An 18,187-nucleotide genomic window follows, 5' to 3' on the forward strand; every position below is an offset into this window, starting at 1 on the left:
GGTCTATCTTTTTCATCGATACTCTACCGATACACCCCAATGTGCCCCCGGTATGGGTCTGATACGCATGAAAAAAGACAAAACGTCCAATTTCCATGTGTATCCCGTATCTATTTTTTAAAGATATGATATGATGTGCCCCGTATCGGGCATATTGTATCGAAATTTTAAACCTTGAGTGCAAGGGTCAATTTGCGCTTGAGGCGCAAGGTGCAAGGCGAGGTGCACGCCTTTTTGAAGGAAGACATAAAAATACAAAAACAATGCTAAGAAATTAAAAAAAAAAAGTCAAAAATTTAAAAATTGACAAAAAATTCAAAAAATATTAAGCATAATATTGATCAAAAATAAAAATAAATTAAAATAAATGTTTTATAAAACCTATTATCTAAAATTAAAATACATAAATATAACATGTAAAGAGTATTCAGATGAAAATTTAAAACTAAAATCAAACATATAAAGCATATTCAAGCATGTAAAACTCACAACCTCTTTTTTTCTTCAATGGCATTACTTCAAGTAGCTAAGGTGATGTAAAACATATTGCATTCCTGATTCTACGAGCCGCCTTTGCATCACACCCCTCGAGGCAAGCCCAAACAAGTCCATATTAGGGTCTTAAATTCTTAATTCTCACATAAAAACAATGATTTTATATAATTTTAATTGCCTTTTAAGAAGATATTTTATTAGAATGAATAAATGAACAGCATTAGCAAATACAAGGTTCTCGGAACTTCATTGAGCAAGCGAAGCAAGTGAAAAAAGCGTGAAATTTTCAAAAGGCGCACGCCTAGGCTAAGGTGCATCAGGCACACACCTAGGCACATCAAGCGTGCGCCTAGTGCCTACGCAAGGCACATACCCTAAAATACACCTCACTTGTGCGCCTAGGCACGCCTTCTAAATCACTGGTTCGTAGTTGTGGTTGGTCTTGTACTTGGATCATTTGGACAGCTCTTCATTTAATAGGCATGTTTTTATCCAGGCAATTTTCTTCTTTTTTTGGTCTTTATAAATAGAAGCTCCAATTAGTTACCAACAATGTTCAAAGAACCAGACTAAGCAAAACCGGAAAAAGGAGAGGTTCATGGATCAGAGGTTCAACCATGGTTAAACCGGAGGTCGAACTGTAACGGCATAACATATATATACATATATATTGTAGGTTACATAAATTTTATGTATAATATATTTTACAAATAATATCCTAGTTGATCATGGTGGATAAATGATTAGCTTGTTAATTTTTAAATGAATGGACCAGGGTTCAAACCTCTTAACCCTCATTATCTGTAAATTGTGAGTGTATTAAGGAAATATATACACTAAAGAGGCATAAATGAACACAAATAAAGAAGTGGATTAATGGTCAGAAGAGAATTATGTATAAATAAAAGGTCAGTGATTCAAATCTCACCATTAGCATTTTGAAAAGTTTCTTCGTCAAGTACCCAAGCGGTTGTATAAATTCAAGACCAGCTAATCGGTTTTCTAGTTAAACCATCCGGTCAGCCGATTTTGATCGGTTTTTTGTAAGTTTCGATTTTTGGGCTATGATTGAACCGGTTAGGAGTCCATGTCACAGTTCAACTAGTTCTTGTTCTCCTTGTAGAGACTGGTAAACTTGGTGCTAAACCGGATTCTACCCCTATAGACCTAAACCATAAGCTTTCTGCTATTGATGGTGAATTGTTGACTAATAGGGGGAGTGTTCCAGAGATTGCTCAAGAAGTTGTTATATCTCTGCATGGCTCGGCTAGATATTTCCTATGCAGTATGTGTTATTAGTCAGTTTCTGCATTCTCCCAGAGATACACATTTATCAGCTGCAGAAAGAGTTTTGTGCTACTTGAAAGGCACTCTAGAGACAGGTATTATGTTTGCCAAGCATGGACACATGAAGCTAGAGGCATACACTAACGTTGACTGGGTCGGATGTATTGAGGATAGGAGATCCACCTCAAGATATTGTGCCTTGGTGGCAGGAAACATTGTCTCATGGAAAAGTAAGAAACAATTTGTAGTTGCCAAATCCTCACTTCCTCGGCAGAAGCAGAGTACAAGGCAATGACACATGGAGTGTCAGAATTATTGTGGTTGAGATCACTTTTGGGAGAGTTGGGTATTGACTATGAAAAGCCAATGATGCTCTACTGTGACAACAAGGCAGCTATCAACATTGCACATAATCTTGTTCAGCATGACAGAACTAAGCACATAGAGGTTAATAGACATTTCATAAGGGAAAAAGTTGCTTCAGGGGAAGTCTGCTTGCCATTTATTGCTTCAGAAGAGCAGTTGGCTGATGTTTTGACCAAAGGTGTTCCAAAAGGAAAGCCAACACACTCTATAAAGCAAGCTAGGCATGATTGACATCTATGCTCAGCTTGAAGGGGAGTGTAGAGAGGCTGGGCCGAATGGGCCCTAATATTTCTTTTATGTTTAAGTAATGTTATATCTGTTTTATGTGTTAATGGGCCTGTTAATCTCTTTGCTGGCCGCCCACTTAAAGGGAAGACTTTTAATTGGCATGATTAATTAAGTTTAATAAAAGATTAGTGAAGGGAGAGAGAGATCCATCGAACTCTCTTCTTCTTCTATTCTGCTGTAACCTTTCTTTCTCTCTCACTTTTCTCTTTTTTTTATCAGTTTTATATCAGATTTGAAGGACAGACTCACATCTAAGAATTCTGTAGACAAAGAGAGTTGGAACACACTTGGCTGCTGCCAAGGTGCATTGAATAAGCATAGGAAATGGCCCCAAATCCAATAACATGGATTTAGTCCTAACATAGATCAATCAGATAGGATGAGGATCCCGAAATACAAGCAACATTTTGCCAATATCACAAATTTGCAATACTGGCGACAGTTTGTCTTGACTATTTATTAAAATTCTAAATGAAAAATAAAATCCCAAAAATAAATTCTCCAAGAATGGTAACTCTTTCAAATTTATGTTCACACCATATCCTTTGCCCCTTCACTACAATTCTTATTTTTTCTTGGTTCTAGAGCATCAGTCAACAACTCAACTTTGATATATTGCAGCAATAAACTTATGTTCTAAATCTATTTTAGAAACTTCATTGTCAGTTATCCAACCCCTTGCAGACCAAACTGAGACTTCCTTTAGTTTTGTTTCTCTACAACTCAAGTCTCATTGATACCCCATAAAATGGACTGGTTTAATTTCTAGGTTTATTAGCAATAGCCTATAGATACCTCATCCCACAGGTAGAAGTAAGCTTTCTTCCAATGATTCTTTGTCCTCAAAAGATCAACTTCTTTTCGCAAGGCATCTTTTGCAGCATCACTACTGTTGCATGTCAACAAGCAGATGGTAGTTCATCAGGACAGGTCAAGAACAAATAATTACAGGATTTTGCAAGCCACTAATTGCATACCCAGAGAGTACTGGAGCATAAGGTACAGCATATGCTGCTAATCTCGGATCTGAATAGTATTCATCTGATTTTCGATGATCAGCTACAGAAGCACAAGAAATTAATAAATAAATAATTGACTGAACAAACAAATAAACATAAAATACTAGGCATATATTATATGTAGTTTTATCTAAATAGTACACTATGAAGTCATGATGCAAAATTTTAGCTTGCACTGAGAAAACCAACCAAAGTGCCTTTTCGTATTTAAGCAGACATAAAAACCAATCATCTAAAACAAGATTTATTGTAGTACTTACCTGGCCATGGGCAAGTGTATGTTAAGACACGCATACTATCACCCCATCTGCAAAAGAATGGACTAATTCTGTACTGAAGAAGCCACTTGAAGTGCTGGTCCAATGCAGAGTACCACTCTTCACTCCCATGTTTTACACCAAAACGATCCTCGATAACAGTTTCAGATATCTAGGGTTTAATTAAAGAAGCAAGGCCAGGAAACCACATTTTTTAAACATATTTTTTGGTAATTTTTAAATCATTATATCTCTTCAGCTTTGGAATAAGCTTCTTATAACGAAAGAACACTGAAGTATTAATTCAGATTAACCAATTAAGGCTTTCAGCAAGAATCAAAGTTCACTTAATGAAAAGAGGAAGCTTCATGCATTGAGCAAGAGTAGAGAAAACAACATAGGAGAAAAGCACATGGCATCTTAACCTTTAACAATAATCCTCCTAAAGGAGTTGCACAGTTATCTTAATGGACAACAAAATAATCAGTACAATGATAAAACATCAGTAGTCTACGGTTGTGATGAGCTGCAATGCCAAAGTGACACCTTAAAATTACATCACTGAGGACAAATGCATGATTACAACCACCTCCACCAATAGGGCTATAAAAATTAGCAGCCTTTAAAATGAAAAACAAACAGCAAGGAGAACACTCTTCTTTTGATAGAAAGCAAAAGGAATAAACTGCAACACAGAAGTAAAATATGAGGTGAACAAATAAACTATTTGATGGCGGCACTATAGAAAAAAAAATAATTAAAACCACCCAATACTTTAAAACCCGGCCTGGAGGCTGAACTGCTTTTCTGGACCAACAGGAAAACCTGTGATGTTGTAACAGTAATAAGAAATTGAAAAGCATAAAATAGTTCAAAGCAGCAAACCATTAGGCAGATTAAATGGATCAACAGTCCATCCATCTTGGTAGAGGATCATCGACCAAGGAAATTCTTTTTTGTAAAAAGGCAGGTTAGACTCGTTAGAGCCTGATCCAAACTGGAACTACAACAGGGTGGTGAACCACTCCAACTATCTTGGTCAATTATGGTTGAAAACATATAAACTGCCTCATATGCTGCAGACAGATAAAGACGGATAAACAGTTGAGGTATATGCAGTGATTTAAAGGCTCACAGGCGAGGCACATTTTAAGGTATGTGCCGTGCCTAGGCCCCAGGCACAGCACTTTGAAAAGGTGCAAAGTGCGCCTTTTCAAAATTTGCGCATTTTGCTCTTTTTTAAGCCTAGCAAACCCCCAATTTGCTAATGTTTTTTTTTTTGGATAAATGAGAATAGTTTTATTAATTCAAATAACGAAAATACAATCAGCCTAGGAGGAGGCACAAGATGTTACCTCCCCCGAGGACTGAACCATATACACTAAACATGCCCAAGCCTGAAACGCAATTACAAAGTTAGCCCAAAACAGATCTCCCCTTGACACTCTTTGCTTGGACAGAGAATTAGCCATTACATTTGCTGATCTGCTGACCCACTTAAACCTGACAGTCATATTTCTTGTCATCCATTTAACCTTCTTTAACAGATCCCTGTAAGCCCCAACAAGCTGTTTCTGGGCTTATCATCCAGCCCGCTACTACCTTGGAATCCCCTTCTACTAACAAATTGTTCACTCCAATTTGACTAGCCATCTGTATACCTTGTACCACTGCTAGAAACTCTGCCGTTACAGAATCACCTTCACCAACTGGTCCTGAAAATAGAGACAACATATTGCTGTCTTTGTCTCTCAGAATCCCGCCAATTCCTGATGGCCCTGGGTTACCTTGGCAGCTGCCATCACAATTCAATTTTACCATTAACAACATATTGTTAATGTTGTTTATTCATTCATCCTAATAAAAGATATTTTGCACCTTTTTCAAAATTTGTACATTTTGCTCTTTTTAACCCTAGCAGACCCCCAATTTGCTAATGTTGTTTATTCATTCATCCTAATAAAAGATATTTTTAAAAGACAACTAAAATTATAAAATCATTTTTGTAGAAATTAAGAATTTAAGATTCTAACATGGATTTGTTTGGATTGCCTCAAGGGGCTTGGTACAAAGGCAGCTTGTAAAATCAAGAATGCAAAATGTTTAACATCACATTAACTATATTGAAAGTTTTATATGCTTGAATATATTTTATATGCTTGGTTTTTTATTTTTAAATTTTCATTTTCAATACATTTTATATGTTTATGTATTTTAATTTGGCATATTAGGTTTTTTAAAACATTTCTTTTAAAATTTAAGTTTATATTTTTTACTTAATATTATGTTTAATACTTTAAACTTTTTGCTTTTTTTTAGTCCTTGGGCATTTTTTGCATTTATGCGCCTTGCCTGCCTTAGGCACAAAATAGCCCTTGCACTTTTTTACGCCTTACACTGGGTATATCCCCCCTCCCCTCACACACAAGAAAAAAAAAGGAGAGGTAAAAGAAGAATAATAGTTAAGGAATTTGGATTTTTTTCCATCCCATTTATGGTCGGTTGAGGAATTTAGAATATATAACATCGACAATGTGTTTCAGCCAGTAATGCTGCCTAACCCAACAGTCCCATGTTTTTATAGCTTTCAATACATCAAGAGGACCCCACTGGTCCCCAAAATAAATGCTCACTGCTGGCCCCTAGTAGCCATTGCAATCGCTGAACTGTACATCCATTTAACTCTAATAGTAGTGTCCCTGCATACCGCTTTGACCTCCCTCATGAGGTTCCTGTATTGCTACAGCATCATGTCCTTTTTTTGAGAGAGAAGTTAACTGATTTCATTGAACCACCATGTCCATATTTCTAAGCCATCTAACCACCACCCTGAGTTACCTTCCATTTCTATGCTCCTGTAGTTGAGAATTTTGGCCTCTCAATCCTTGCAGTGCTATTGTAATGTCTGCCTTTGTGGAACTTCCATGACCTATTGGGCCAGAGTATAAGGCTGTTATTGCCCCACTCCACTCTGGGGTTCCCTATACTGCAACCATTAATGTTCAACTTGATTACATTCATCATACCCTTGGATAAGAGGTGATCTACAGTTAGGATTTTGTTGCAGCACACAAAAAGGATACTTTTGATAAGATGTGGGCCTTCCAAATCCAACTCTAAGGGACAGACTCGTGAGCAGGTCCCTCAAATGTTTCAAGTCTGTTTTCTTATTCTGGATTCATGGAAAAGCATTCAACCCAAACTCTACCATCCAAAAGATTTTGATCCAGGAAAAACTTTTCCAAGAGAGAAAGTAAGATGATAAGGGAAGGAAATCACATTGCCTATACTTGAAAAACAGTCCTAGAAGTATGGAACTGTGCTAGAAAACCAGAAAAAAAAAAACTAACAAGAGAAGATTAGAGAAGAAGAGAGAGAGAGAGAGAGAGAGAATTGCGGCAAGGAGAGTTAGAGGATGAGGAGTTCGAACTTAACCTCCCTCTAACACTCTAATACACTTTTATTAAGTTAATCTTTGATAAATTACAGAGAGGCTCTTGAGTGGGCAGAAAAATACAAAAAAAAACATAACAGTATAGAGTATGGGCCCAAAATAAGGCCCATAACAGAGAGAAACATAACATAACATGAAGTGACAGTCTATGGGCCATTCGGCCCATCTCCTCTACACTCCCCCTCAAGCTGAGCATAGATGTTAATCATGCCCAGCTTGCTAGTGTCATGATGAAGCCTTGCCTTGGAAATGCCCTTGGTGAGAAAGTCTACCAATTGTCCTTCTGAAGTAATGAATGGAAAACACACTTCTCCGGAGGAGACTCTTTCTCGAATAAAGTGTCGATCAACTTCAATATGTTTGGCTTGATCATGTTGTACCGGGTTGTGAGCAATGTTGATGGCAGCCTGATTATCACAGTACAACATCATGGGTTTGTCATGATCAATCCCAAGTTCTTCCACTAAGGACCTTAGCCACAACAATTCCGAGACTCCATGTGCCATGGCTCTATACTCTGCTTCTGCGGAGGATCGGGCCACAACAAATTGTTTTTTACTCCTCCAAGAGACAATATTACCAGCCACCAGACTGCAATACCCTGAAGTAGATCTTCTATCATCAATATTTCCAGCCCGATCAGCATCAGTATAGGCTTCAAACTTCAGATGACCATGCTTGGTAAATAGAATTCCTTTCCCTGGAGAGCCTTTCAGATAGCACAAAATCCGTTTTACTGCTGCCATATGAGTATCTCTAGGAGCATGCATGAACTGGCTAATGCAACTGACAGCATACGCAATATCTAGCCTAGTCATGCATAGGTACAGAAGCTTCCCAAGAAGTCTCTGAAAAACCCCTTTGTCTTCCAACAAAGTTCCATCCGAAGCTGAAAGTTTGTGACTCATATCAATGGAAATTTCCTTTGGGAAATAAGAATCCCATCCTTGGATCTGGCAACTTCTATGCCAAGGAAGTATCTCAACTCCCCCAGATCCTTAATCTCAAATTCTGTACGGTGGAAAGACTTAAGGGCCAGAATGCCTGAGGCATCATCACCAGTCACTATAATGTCATCAACATACACAATGAGATACACTGCTAGAGATCTACTTTTCTTCACAAACAGAGTATGATCTGACTGTGTCTGAACATAGCCGAATTTAACAAGTGCAGCTCTAAATTTCTCAAACCAGGCTCTAGGAGATTGTTTGAGACCATAAAATGATTTCTTCAATTTACATACCTTTCCTTGCATATCTTTCCCATACATCCCTGGAGGAAGACACATGTAGACCTCCTCATGTAAGTCACCATTCAGAAATGCATTCTTTACATCTAACTGATAGAGAGGCCAATCAAAGTGAACTGCCAGAGATAAAAAAACCCTCACAGATGTCATCTTGGCAACAGGGGCAAAAGTCTCCAGGTAGTCAATCCCATATGTCTGTGTGTAGCCTTTTGCAACAAGTTTGGCCTTGTACCTCTCAATAGTTCCATCAGCCCTGTATTTAATGGTAAAAACCCACTTGCACCCAACTGGATCCTTCCCTTCAGGCAAATCCACCACCTCCCAAGTACCATTTGCATGTAGAGCATCCATTTCGATCTCCATGGCATCTCTCCATTCTGGAATCCCAAGAGCTTTTGAGACAGACCTAAGAATGGGGTTAGAAGCAACAGAAGAGAGATAGGCAAAGTATGAAGGAGAAAGCAGATCATAAGAAAGGTATTTGGAAATGCAGTGTGCAGTACACTTCCGCTTCCCTTTCCTAACAACAATGGGGACATCAAGGTCTGGGAAGGATGATTCCAAAGGAGCTGAAGCAATACCTACTATCTCATCTGTGATTGGGAATGTATGAGCCTCATCTATTGTAAGGGAAACTACTTGCTCATTCCTGGATCTCTGCCTTTGATACACTTTGGGATTATGGATAGGACGAGGAGGTAAAGAAATAGGGGCACTAGGACAAGAGGTATGAAGTGATTGATCCTCCTTTGATTCATTTGGTGAGGATACAGGTTTGTCAAGAGACTCAACTCGGACAGGAAGAGGAAGGGCAAAGACTTGTGACAGACTCTCCCCCTGTGGACAATGTCCTTCCTGAGAGGAACCATAAAAAGGAGAAAGTTCATCAAAGGTAACATCCATAGAGACATGTCGGGTGCTAGTCTTTGGATCAAAACAACAATAACCCTTTTGTGTGGGGGAATAACCAAGGAAGATGCATTTGTGGGCTTTCGGTTCAAACTTATGTCTTTGCACACTTGGAATGTGAACATAGCAGGTACAGCCAAACACACAAAGAGGAATTGGGAAGAGATCCTTGTTTGGATGAAGAAGATAGAAGGGGGATTTAAACCCTAAAACCCTGGATAGCATACGGTTTATGAGATAGGTAGCAGTAAGTACAGCATCACCCCAAAATCTTGTGGGAACATGTGAGGCAAACAAAAGGCTCCTTGCAACTTCAACAATATGTCTATTTTTTCTCTCAGCAACTCCATTTTGTTCAGGGGTTCTAACACAGGAGCTTTGATGAATAACCCCCATGTCAAAGAGATACAAGGATAAACTCTTCTCAAAATACTCTTTTGCATTATCAGATCTGAAAACCTTAATTCTGGTATCAAATTGAGTTAAAACAAGCTCATGAAATTGCCCCACAAGTCTTGGGACTTCATCCCGGGATTTTATTAAATATATCCAAGTGAATCTAGAAAAGTCATCAATAAACAAGATAAAATATCTGTAACCCCCCATAGAGGATAAGTGGTAAGGCCCCCACACATCAGAGTGCACAATATGAAAAGGAAAAGATGATCTTTTATTGCTCACAGGGTAATTTTTTCAGCAATGCTTTGACAACTGACAAGACACAATTGAGACTGGACACACTGACTCCCTTAAACAGTTTTGGAAACAAATGGCTTAAAGCAGAAAAAGGTAAATGACCCAACCGACAATGACTCAACATAATTTGACTAACAAACTCTGAAAAAATAGAACCAAAAGCAACATTCTTGGGATGATCAAAGCATTGGCCAGGGGTGTCAAGCATGTATATTCCATTCGCTTCATGGCCACTCCCAATCACTTTCTGAGACAGTATCTCTGGTTTGAACTTCAAACCAGACCGAACTCTTTGCTCTCTGAGCTAGCTTCGAAATCCCTTTTCTCTGATTTTAAATCGGGCTGAAAAAAATTGCTCTCCGACTCCTCCTGGTCACCGAACCCTTCTCCAAGTGTATAGAAACTTGGGCACCCTCCAATGACCTCTAAGAACCAGGCGAATGACTGTAAACATTCAGCCCTAGAACCTCCTCATGCAGTTGGCTGAACTAGAACCACATGAGGGACATGCCAAGTAACGACCCGCTCTGATACCAAGTTGAAAAACAATCCTAGAAGTATGGGACTGTGCTAGAAAACCAGAAAAAACTAACAAGAGAAGATTAGAGAAGGAGAGAGAGAGAGAGAACTGCGGCAAGGAGAGTTAGAGGATGAGGAGTTCGAACTTAACCTCCCTCTAACACTCTAATACTCTTTTATTAAGTTAATCTTTGATAAATTACAGAGAGGCCCTTGAGTGGGCAGAAAAATACAAAAAAAAACAGAACACTACAGAGTATGGGCCCATAATAAGGCCCATAACAGAGAGAAACATAACATAACATGAAGTGACAGTCTATGGGCCATTCGGCCCATCTCCTCTACACCTATGTTTATATTATAGACTTAAAATGTAAAAATACATGAAATATGTTTGAGTGTACCCTTTGGCAATCAATCATGCTTTATACTGTTCAACACTACCATTTGGTCTATGTTTGACTGTATAAACCCATCTACAACCAACTTCTTATTTCCTAGGGGCAAGGAGGTAAGATCCCAAGTGTGGCTTGACTCAAAAGCATGAAATTCCTCATCCATCACCTTATTCTCGTCATGTGACACAAGAGTCTTCTAGGTGGATAGAGGTACAAACACAGGTGAAAGAAGAAAGACAAGCTTGTGGTAAGAAGACAAACAAAGAATGCATAATGGAAAATGGGGTGGTTAGTACAAATATGCTTACATTTTCAAAGAGTAATATGAAGGTCTAGGTTAGGTGGACCCACCTACAGTAAGGGTGATGGTAGCATAGCTGGAGCAACTAGTTCCCATGGTCATTAGAACACACTCTGTAAATGGATGGTCACGTAGTCTCCTTACATGTAGAAAGGGGAACCCACAATGACTCCTCTGCAGTATGGAAAAGAAGAGGAACAAGAGAAAAGACAAAGAATCTTAAAAGAGAAAAAGGGGACAAAGGAAATAAAAGAGAAAAGGGGGATTTTCCACCAAGAGTAGAAGAGGACATACAATTTATAAGAAAACAAAAGAACAGCATCACTCCAATATACTTTGGAAACAAACATTTTGGTCAATAAAGCTTAAGTGTTGTATCAAGTAAATGTCAATTCTTCCGCTTAGCCACATTGTTTTGCTATGGAATGGTGTATAACCCAATGAGAATCAAAATGAGATTGAAAACTACCATGGAAATATTCCTTTGCATTGTCAAAACAAAACACTTAAATGAAAACACCAAATTGATTTCGTACTTCAGCATAGAAAGATAGAAAAGTAGAAAAAAACTCTGAATGAACTTTCATTAAATAGATTCATGCCATTCTTGAATAATCATCAATGAAGGATACAAAATATTTGAATTCATTATAAGATACGACATGGCTTGGACCCCAAACATCAAAATGAACAAATTCAAAAGGATTTGAGATTCTATTTTTACCCTCGAAGCAAATGACACTCTATGATGCTTACTAAGTTGACATGACTCACAATGCAACTCTATAATAGACCCCAAAGTAGGAACTAACTACTTAAGTCAAGAAGGGAAAGACAGCCCAACTGACAACACCAGCAGTGAGAAGTGAGGAGTGCAACGCCTTTTGTGAATCACCACCACTCAGATAGTATAATCCTCTGGTTTCACACCTGCCACCAAATCGCGCCCCCCCCCCATCTTGAGATCCTAAAAAACACAGTAGGATGGATAAAATGAGACAGACCAATTTAAGGTCTTTGTCAATTTACTTACAGGCATGAGGCTAAAAAGGAATTTAGGTACATATAATACGGAAGTCAAAGAAAGGAGGAAGTGATACTTACAGACACATTAAGGGTCGCATTACCAATACCTGAATTGGAGGAAATGATACCATCTGTTCAGGTAACAAACTGAGATAATAGATGGGGGGAAGAGAAGTAAACAAATTTGGAAACCCAATCATATGCTTTGGAGCTCGAAAGTCTATGACCCAGGTAGCAGAGTAGCAGACTTAGAATGAGAAGCAAGGCAAGCTATACATGTCTTAGACAATGTAGTAGTATTACTAGGAGAAGAAAATGAACGACATTTTTCATACTCTTCATGTGTGATGGATACCAACTCTAGAAGCAGAGATGTGTCATCACCAGCACTGTCCTCTCCAACAAAAGCATGATTTGCCCACATGGTGAACCATGTAAGTCACAATAGTAACTAACAGTGTGACCTTCACATCCACAATGGCTACACTCACAACCACACCCACCAATACTTCTACCACCACCCCTAGCACTGCCTCCATCACGACCACCACCTCGACCACTTGTGGACCACCTCTACCACGCATATCTCTACCAATCCCTCTAGCTGCAACTAGAGTAGATCTCTCAGACATGGGAGTGTTCTTGGTTTGTGGATTAGATACTCTCCTAACTCTTTAGAAAACCTCAAATGAAGCAGGAATATCACTACTATCCAAAATTTGTGCGCAAACTAATTCATATTCAAATCTCAAACCTAAGAGAAAATATGCTACATCTAAGTGTTCCTTCTGTTGTTGCAAAAACTTCAAATCAGTTGACAATTGTTGATATACATTTAGCTCATTCCACAAATTTTTGAAGGCAGACTCTTGTCACCTTGCTATAAGGTAAAGTAATCCTGGTACAACTACTAAGTTCTGGTCACATTATCTTGGCCTGAGTATAGCTGCCTCAAATTCACGTGTGAGTCTCCATACTGTTCCATAGCCATGTGTGCATGCTCTTGCACCCAATCATTGTAACCATCAGACTCTGTCTCTGGTTTTGAATCTTTAATGTATTTCAACTTCCTTTTTTGATCAGCAAAAAAAATATTAATTTTATTTTTTTGATGAGAAATAGTAAATTTTATTAATTCAGAAACTGATTTAGAATTGTGATTTCATACAACATCCCACAGAGAGGCACGAACTGCAGCCCCTCCTAGAAGCTTACAAGTAAACTAGGAAAAAAATTACAGGAATCACAGCTGAGCCCAAAACAATTCTTCCCTATTTACCCCTTGCTTGGCCAACACATCAGCCAAAGTATTTGCTGATCTCCCCACCCACTGTAAAGAAACCAACATATTCCTTGTCAACCAACTAAATTTCTTCATTTCGTTCTTGTAGCACTATATAGCATCTTTAGGATTTTTCAACCAGCCCACCACCACCTTGGAATCCCCTTCAATTATCAGATGCTCTACTCTCGGTTGGTTTGCAAATTGCACCCCTTGTATAGCAGCTAATAGCTCTGCCCTGATAGAGCCTCCGAATCCTAAAGGACCCGAGTAAAGCAAGACAATCTCTCCATTCTTATTCCTCAAAACACCTCCCATTCTGGATAATACTAGATTACCCATGCTACTTCCATCAAAGTTCAGCTTCAATGAACCTTCAGATGGAAGAGACCAGCTTGTAATTAACTTGTTCTTAAAGGGTGAACACCTTGCTACTGCTGGCCAGTTTCTCCAAAAGTCATTAAAAGGGAATTGATGAATGATTTCCAAAGTTTTCAGCCGAAGTATTCTTTTTGTAAGTCAAGAGAAAATAGAATGGTCAAAGATCATACGAACTTCTACTGCTAAGCTCCACCTACTCCCAAACAACGAGAGTAACCAAGCCCAAAGGTCTGCAGAAAATGGACAAGATATTAGTAGGTGGTAACAATCCTCTCTGTGAGCTCTATAGAAGATACACTAGTTGGGAGAAATACAGAGGAAAGGTCATCTCTTTTGTAAGTTATCTAGAGTGTTTACTTTCCCATAGAATACTTCCCAAAAAAATGCCATAATCTTTGGGGGAATTGGCCTACACCAGATTTCCTTTGACAGAAAGGGTTGTTGGGTAGAAAACTAGGAGATGGACTTGAAGTAAGAAGCACGAGTAAAGGTCCCTTTAGGTCTAGGAGCCCACACCCTTTTGTCTAGCTTGGAGGGATCCAAGCAAACCTGATTTAAGGCAGCATAGCAAATCAGAGAGAGATTCAATTTCATCATCCCTTAGTCCCCTACGAAACCTAAAATCCCAATCAGGAACCAAGGGTGTTCACGAGGGTGACACAAATTTTGAGACCACCTCTTTTTTATACAAAGAAACAAAAAATAACAAAGGGAAAAGGTCCTTTAGAGGGGTGTCCCCTACCCAGATATCCTCCCAAAAGCGAATAGCATTGCTAGAACATACTTCATACCTGAAAATTTTGAGAAATTGAGGAAGGGTGTTGTGAAAGGCCTTCCAAGGTGCTGCCAAAGTTAGCCTGCCTTGATACACCAGCATCCCATGCATTCTCTAAACTCCCATAAATGCTTCCCACCACCTCATGCCATAGCCTCTCGCTTTCAAAGGCCATCACCACAACCATTTCCCTAACAGAGTTTGATTTTTTTTAACCACCCTCCCTAGTCCCAACCCCCCCCCCCCCTCTTCATCTTCTCCAACTTCCTAGCTTCCCTAGGTGGTATCAAACAAAAAGTAAGTAGGTGAGTTAGCATTAGCCAAAGTAGCTCTTATTATGGTGATTCTCCCTCCCAAATAGATGTAACTCTTCTTCCACGAAACTAATCTCTTCTCAAACTTTTCTAGCACTAGGGTCCAAAATCTGCTCCCTAGGATTTGCCCCTAATGGAAGCCCTAAGTAAGACATAGGCCAAGAAGAGATGGAACACTCAAGACACTCCACAATGACCTCAATCTCCTCAACCTCCAAGTTTATACCCGCTATGCAGCTCTTCTCCAAATATATTTTCAGATTAGAAACCCTTTCAAAGCCTTTGATTAGCTCCTTTAGGTTTGCTACCTTCTCGCTAAAACCTCGCTCACAAAAGATCATCAGGTCATCTACAAACTAAAGGTGGGTGACTTGGATCTGGTGTCTCCCTATTCTCTCCAACCCCTAACGGCATCTTCTCTATCAGCCTTAGCAATGAACCTACTAATCGCATCAGCTACTAAGGTAAAAAGGAAGGGAGAGAATGGATCCCCTTGCCTTCTATAGGTCAATTTAAAGTGGTCCACAAATTTTCTACCTATGTCATCCTAGTTGGTAATCACCTCCTCATCTATCTCTAGCTTGGTCACAAAATTCTTTCTTCATTTCCCCTTGTCTAGATTTTTGTCTCCAATTTGATTTCCTCCCTCAATAATACCTCTTCTAGATCATTTTTTCAATTGTCTCCTTAACACTTTGTCATCCTCGGTCAAAACATTTTGAGATTCCTTTACATCCTAGTTTTCTATCTGAGGGATTAGGCTCAATTTTTGCTCCTCGATTCTGCCAAACTGATCTTTATTCCACTCTTTTATTTTGGCTCTCAACCTCTTTAACTTCTTGTGAAACTTTCCTCACCCCACCACTCCACTTTTTTCACAAAATCTGGATGGGTAAGCCACATATTTTCAAATCTAAAATGTTTGGGTCAAGTACGAAAAGACTCAATACCTATCTAGATAGGACAATGATTAGAGGTGACCCAAAGGAAAGCTCTAGCAACCAAGTTTTCCAAACTGTTCTCCCAGACTAAGTTAAATAGAAACTGTCCAACTTCGAAGACAGAGAGGTTTCTTAAAGATTGGACCAAGTATAGTTGGTTTGCAACAGAACTGTTAGACAGTGTATGCCCTTAGCTCCAATCAGCATGATGTACATTATAACATTTATTGTAAATGAATAAAGTACATATTTAATTCATGTTGTTATGGTGTGTTTCTTTGGTTTGCAACAGAACTGTTAGACAATGTATGCCCTTAGCTCCAATTAGCATGATGTACATTATGACATTTATTGTAAATGAATAAAGTACATTTTAATTCATGTTGTTATGGTGTTTTTTTTGTGTAATACCCTTAAACTGGACACATATGAGACTGAGTTAGTTTAGAATCTTCACAACCGTTGGATAGATCTGGGGAAATTTATCATGCCAAGGCTGACACTGATGAACCGCCAAGTTGGTTGGGGTGGCTTGTCTCATCTACCAGGGTGAGACTTGAGGTACATGCAGTGTGGGTTTTCTTGAAACCTTGAGCCGGACCAAATTCCAGTATTGCCCTGGACCTTGGAGATAGATGGGCAAAACTGGAATGTTACACCTGACCCCTAGACTCGATTATGATACTGCACTAGGTGTCGGATTGGACTGTCTTTGATATGCCAATCAGTGAGATCCTTAGAGGGGGTCAAAACCTGGGTATGTTGAGGCAGTCTGAGAATGCATCTGAGTAGTTGATCATAGTGACAGGATCAGCCCCTTTGTCGTACAAAGTGAATGATCGGGGATGCACTCTCTCTAATGGAAACCTAAACTGCTGGCAGTTGATTTCAACCGTTGAAATTTGTTTTGCAAACTATATTTATATAGAGATATACATAAACATATATATATATATATATATATGTATATATATATATATATATTATGGTTTCAAAATGTTTGCAAAATGTTTTAATTCTCGAGATCCATGTGAATAGAGAGTGCAGCACTGCACCTTGCAGCCGAGGGAGAGGTCCTCTCTTGTCGGGCAGTGTTTGATCATTATGGGCTAAGAGGTTAAGTGTAAGACCATTGAGGGTTATACCTGATGGGCTAATCTTGCATCTGCCCACAGTCCTTGGGCCTTCATAAGATGGCTAGACCCAAGGACCATTTAGTGTAAATGTTGGGCCCGTTAAGAGCCCATAGTGATGGACTCAAGGATTCACTGTACTCAGCAGTGAATACGGCCAGGCCTTGTAACAGAACCTAGGCTGAACCCATGTGGCTGATGTGTAGATCAATGATAGGGTCCCACGCCATACAAAAAGAGCCAAGCTAGCCAGTATTAAATAGGAAGTGATCCTGAAAGCTTAATGGGCCTAAAAGCCCATTTCGAACTAGGTTAATTAGATTAATTAAATAGGGGAGGATCTGGGATTTGGATCAACAGATAAGATATGGGATTTATCCTTATCCACTTAAAGAGTCCAGATCCAAATAAAGATTTGGATCAAAGGAACTCCTAATTTGATTAGGAAGGCTGATCTTTATCTGCAGATAAGGGATTATCCTTATCCATTAAAGAGTCTAGATCCAAATAAAAGATTTGGATTAGGAAATCTTCTCTTTAAGGCTATAAATAAGAGAACAGGGCGAACCTCCAAAGACACATTCGTTGAATATAGAGAGAAGACAACACAATTAGACTGCTCTTGCATTTTGCTCTTTTTCTTCCTGCTCTTGCCGCCCCACCCTGTTCGATCTCCAGTTCTTGGATTCGATCAAGATTGGATCTTGATATTGTTTCTTGCGAGAAGAAACAATCTAGAAGTTGTGCTCACAATTCCATTCGATTCTTGTTGAAGAATCACTAGTTCTTGGTGAAGAACTACCTGCTAATCATGCCTCACCCTAAGTTGTGTCACCTTTAATGGAGGAAGGATTTGATACTCTCTTTGGGCATGAACACTTACATTGGGAGGAGCATTCTTGCGTGGATTCCGTATCAAGTATATCCCTCCTTTAATTTGGTTTCAGATTTGGTCTAGTTTGGTTACAAGAACGAACCTTGAAAATGCAGTTTTCTAAATTGGGAATAGGATTCCTGAATGAAATTTTTGAAATTCCGCCCAACCTTCCTGCAAGGTTTGGTCATCCATATGATGGATCTCCCATCCCTTCAAG

At 39.1% G+C, this 18,187-nt stretch overlaps 1 protein-coding gene across 6 annotated transcripts in view; it reads right to left on the reverse strand.

The window, feature by feature from the left end:
* Nucleotides 1–18,187, reverse strand: part of LOC148876989 (alpha-1,6-mannosyl-glycoprotein 2-beta-N-acetylglucosaminyltransferase) — a 65,944-nt gene that overhangs the window by 30,552 nt on the left and 17,205 nt on the right. For 4 of the 6 annotated variants that reach the window (XM_088979892.1, XM_088979885.1, XM_088979924.1 and 1 more), the window contains exons 8-10: nucleotides 3,716–3,884; nucleotides 3,414–3,495; nucleotides 3,232–3,325 (exon numbers count right to left, since the gene is read on the reverse strand). In XM_088979892.1, coding sequence (XP_088836018.1) covers nucleotides 3,232–3,325; nucleotides 3,414–3,495; nucleotides 3,716–3,884 — 345 coding nt within the window. The remainder of the gene's footprint in view (nucleotides 1–3,231; nucleotides 3,326–3,413; nucleotides 3,496–3,715; nucleotides 3,885–18,187) is intronic. The other 2 variants (XM_088979909.1, XM_088979901.1) reach the window with 1 other exon arrangement.

This window comes from Nelumbo lutea, chromosome 1, assembly GCF_056320005.1.
Source record: "Nelumbo lutea isolate HS-2025 chromosome 1, American lotus-T2T, whole genome shotgun sequence".
NCBI classification, from domain to species: domain Eukaryota; kingdom Viridiplantae; phylum Streptophyta; class Magnoliopsida; order Proteales; family Nelumbonaceae; genus Nelumbo; species Nelumbo lutea.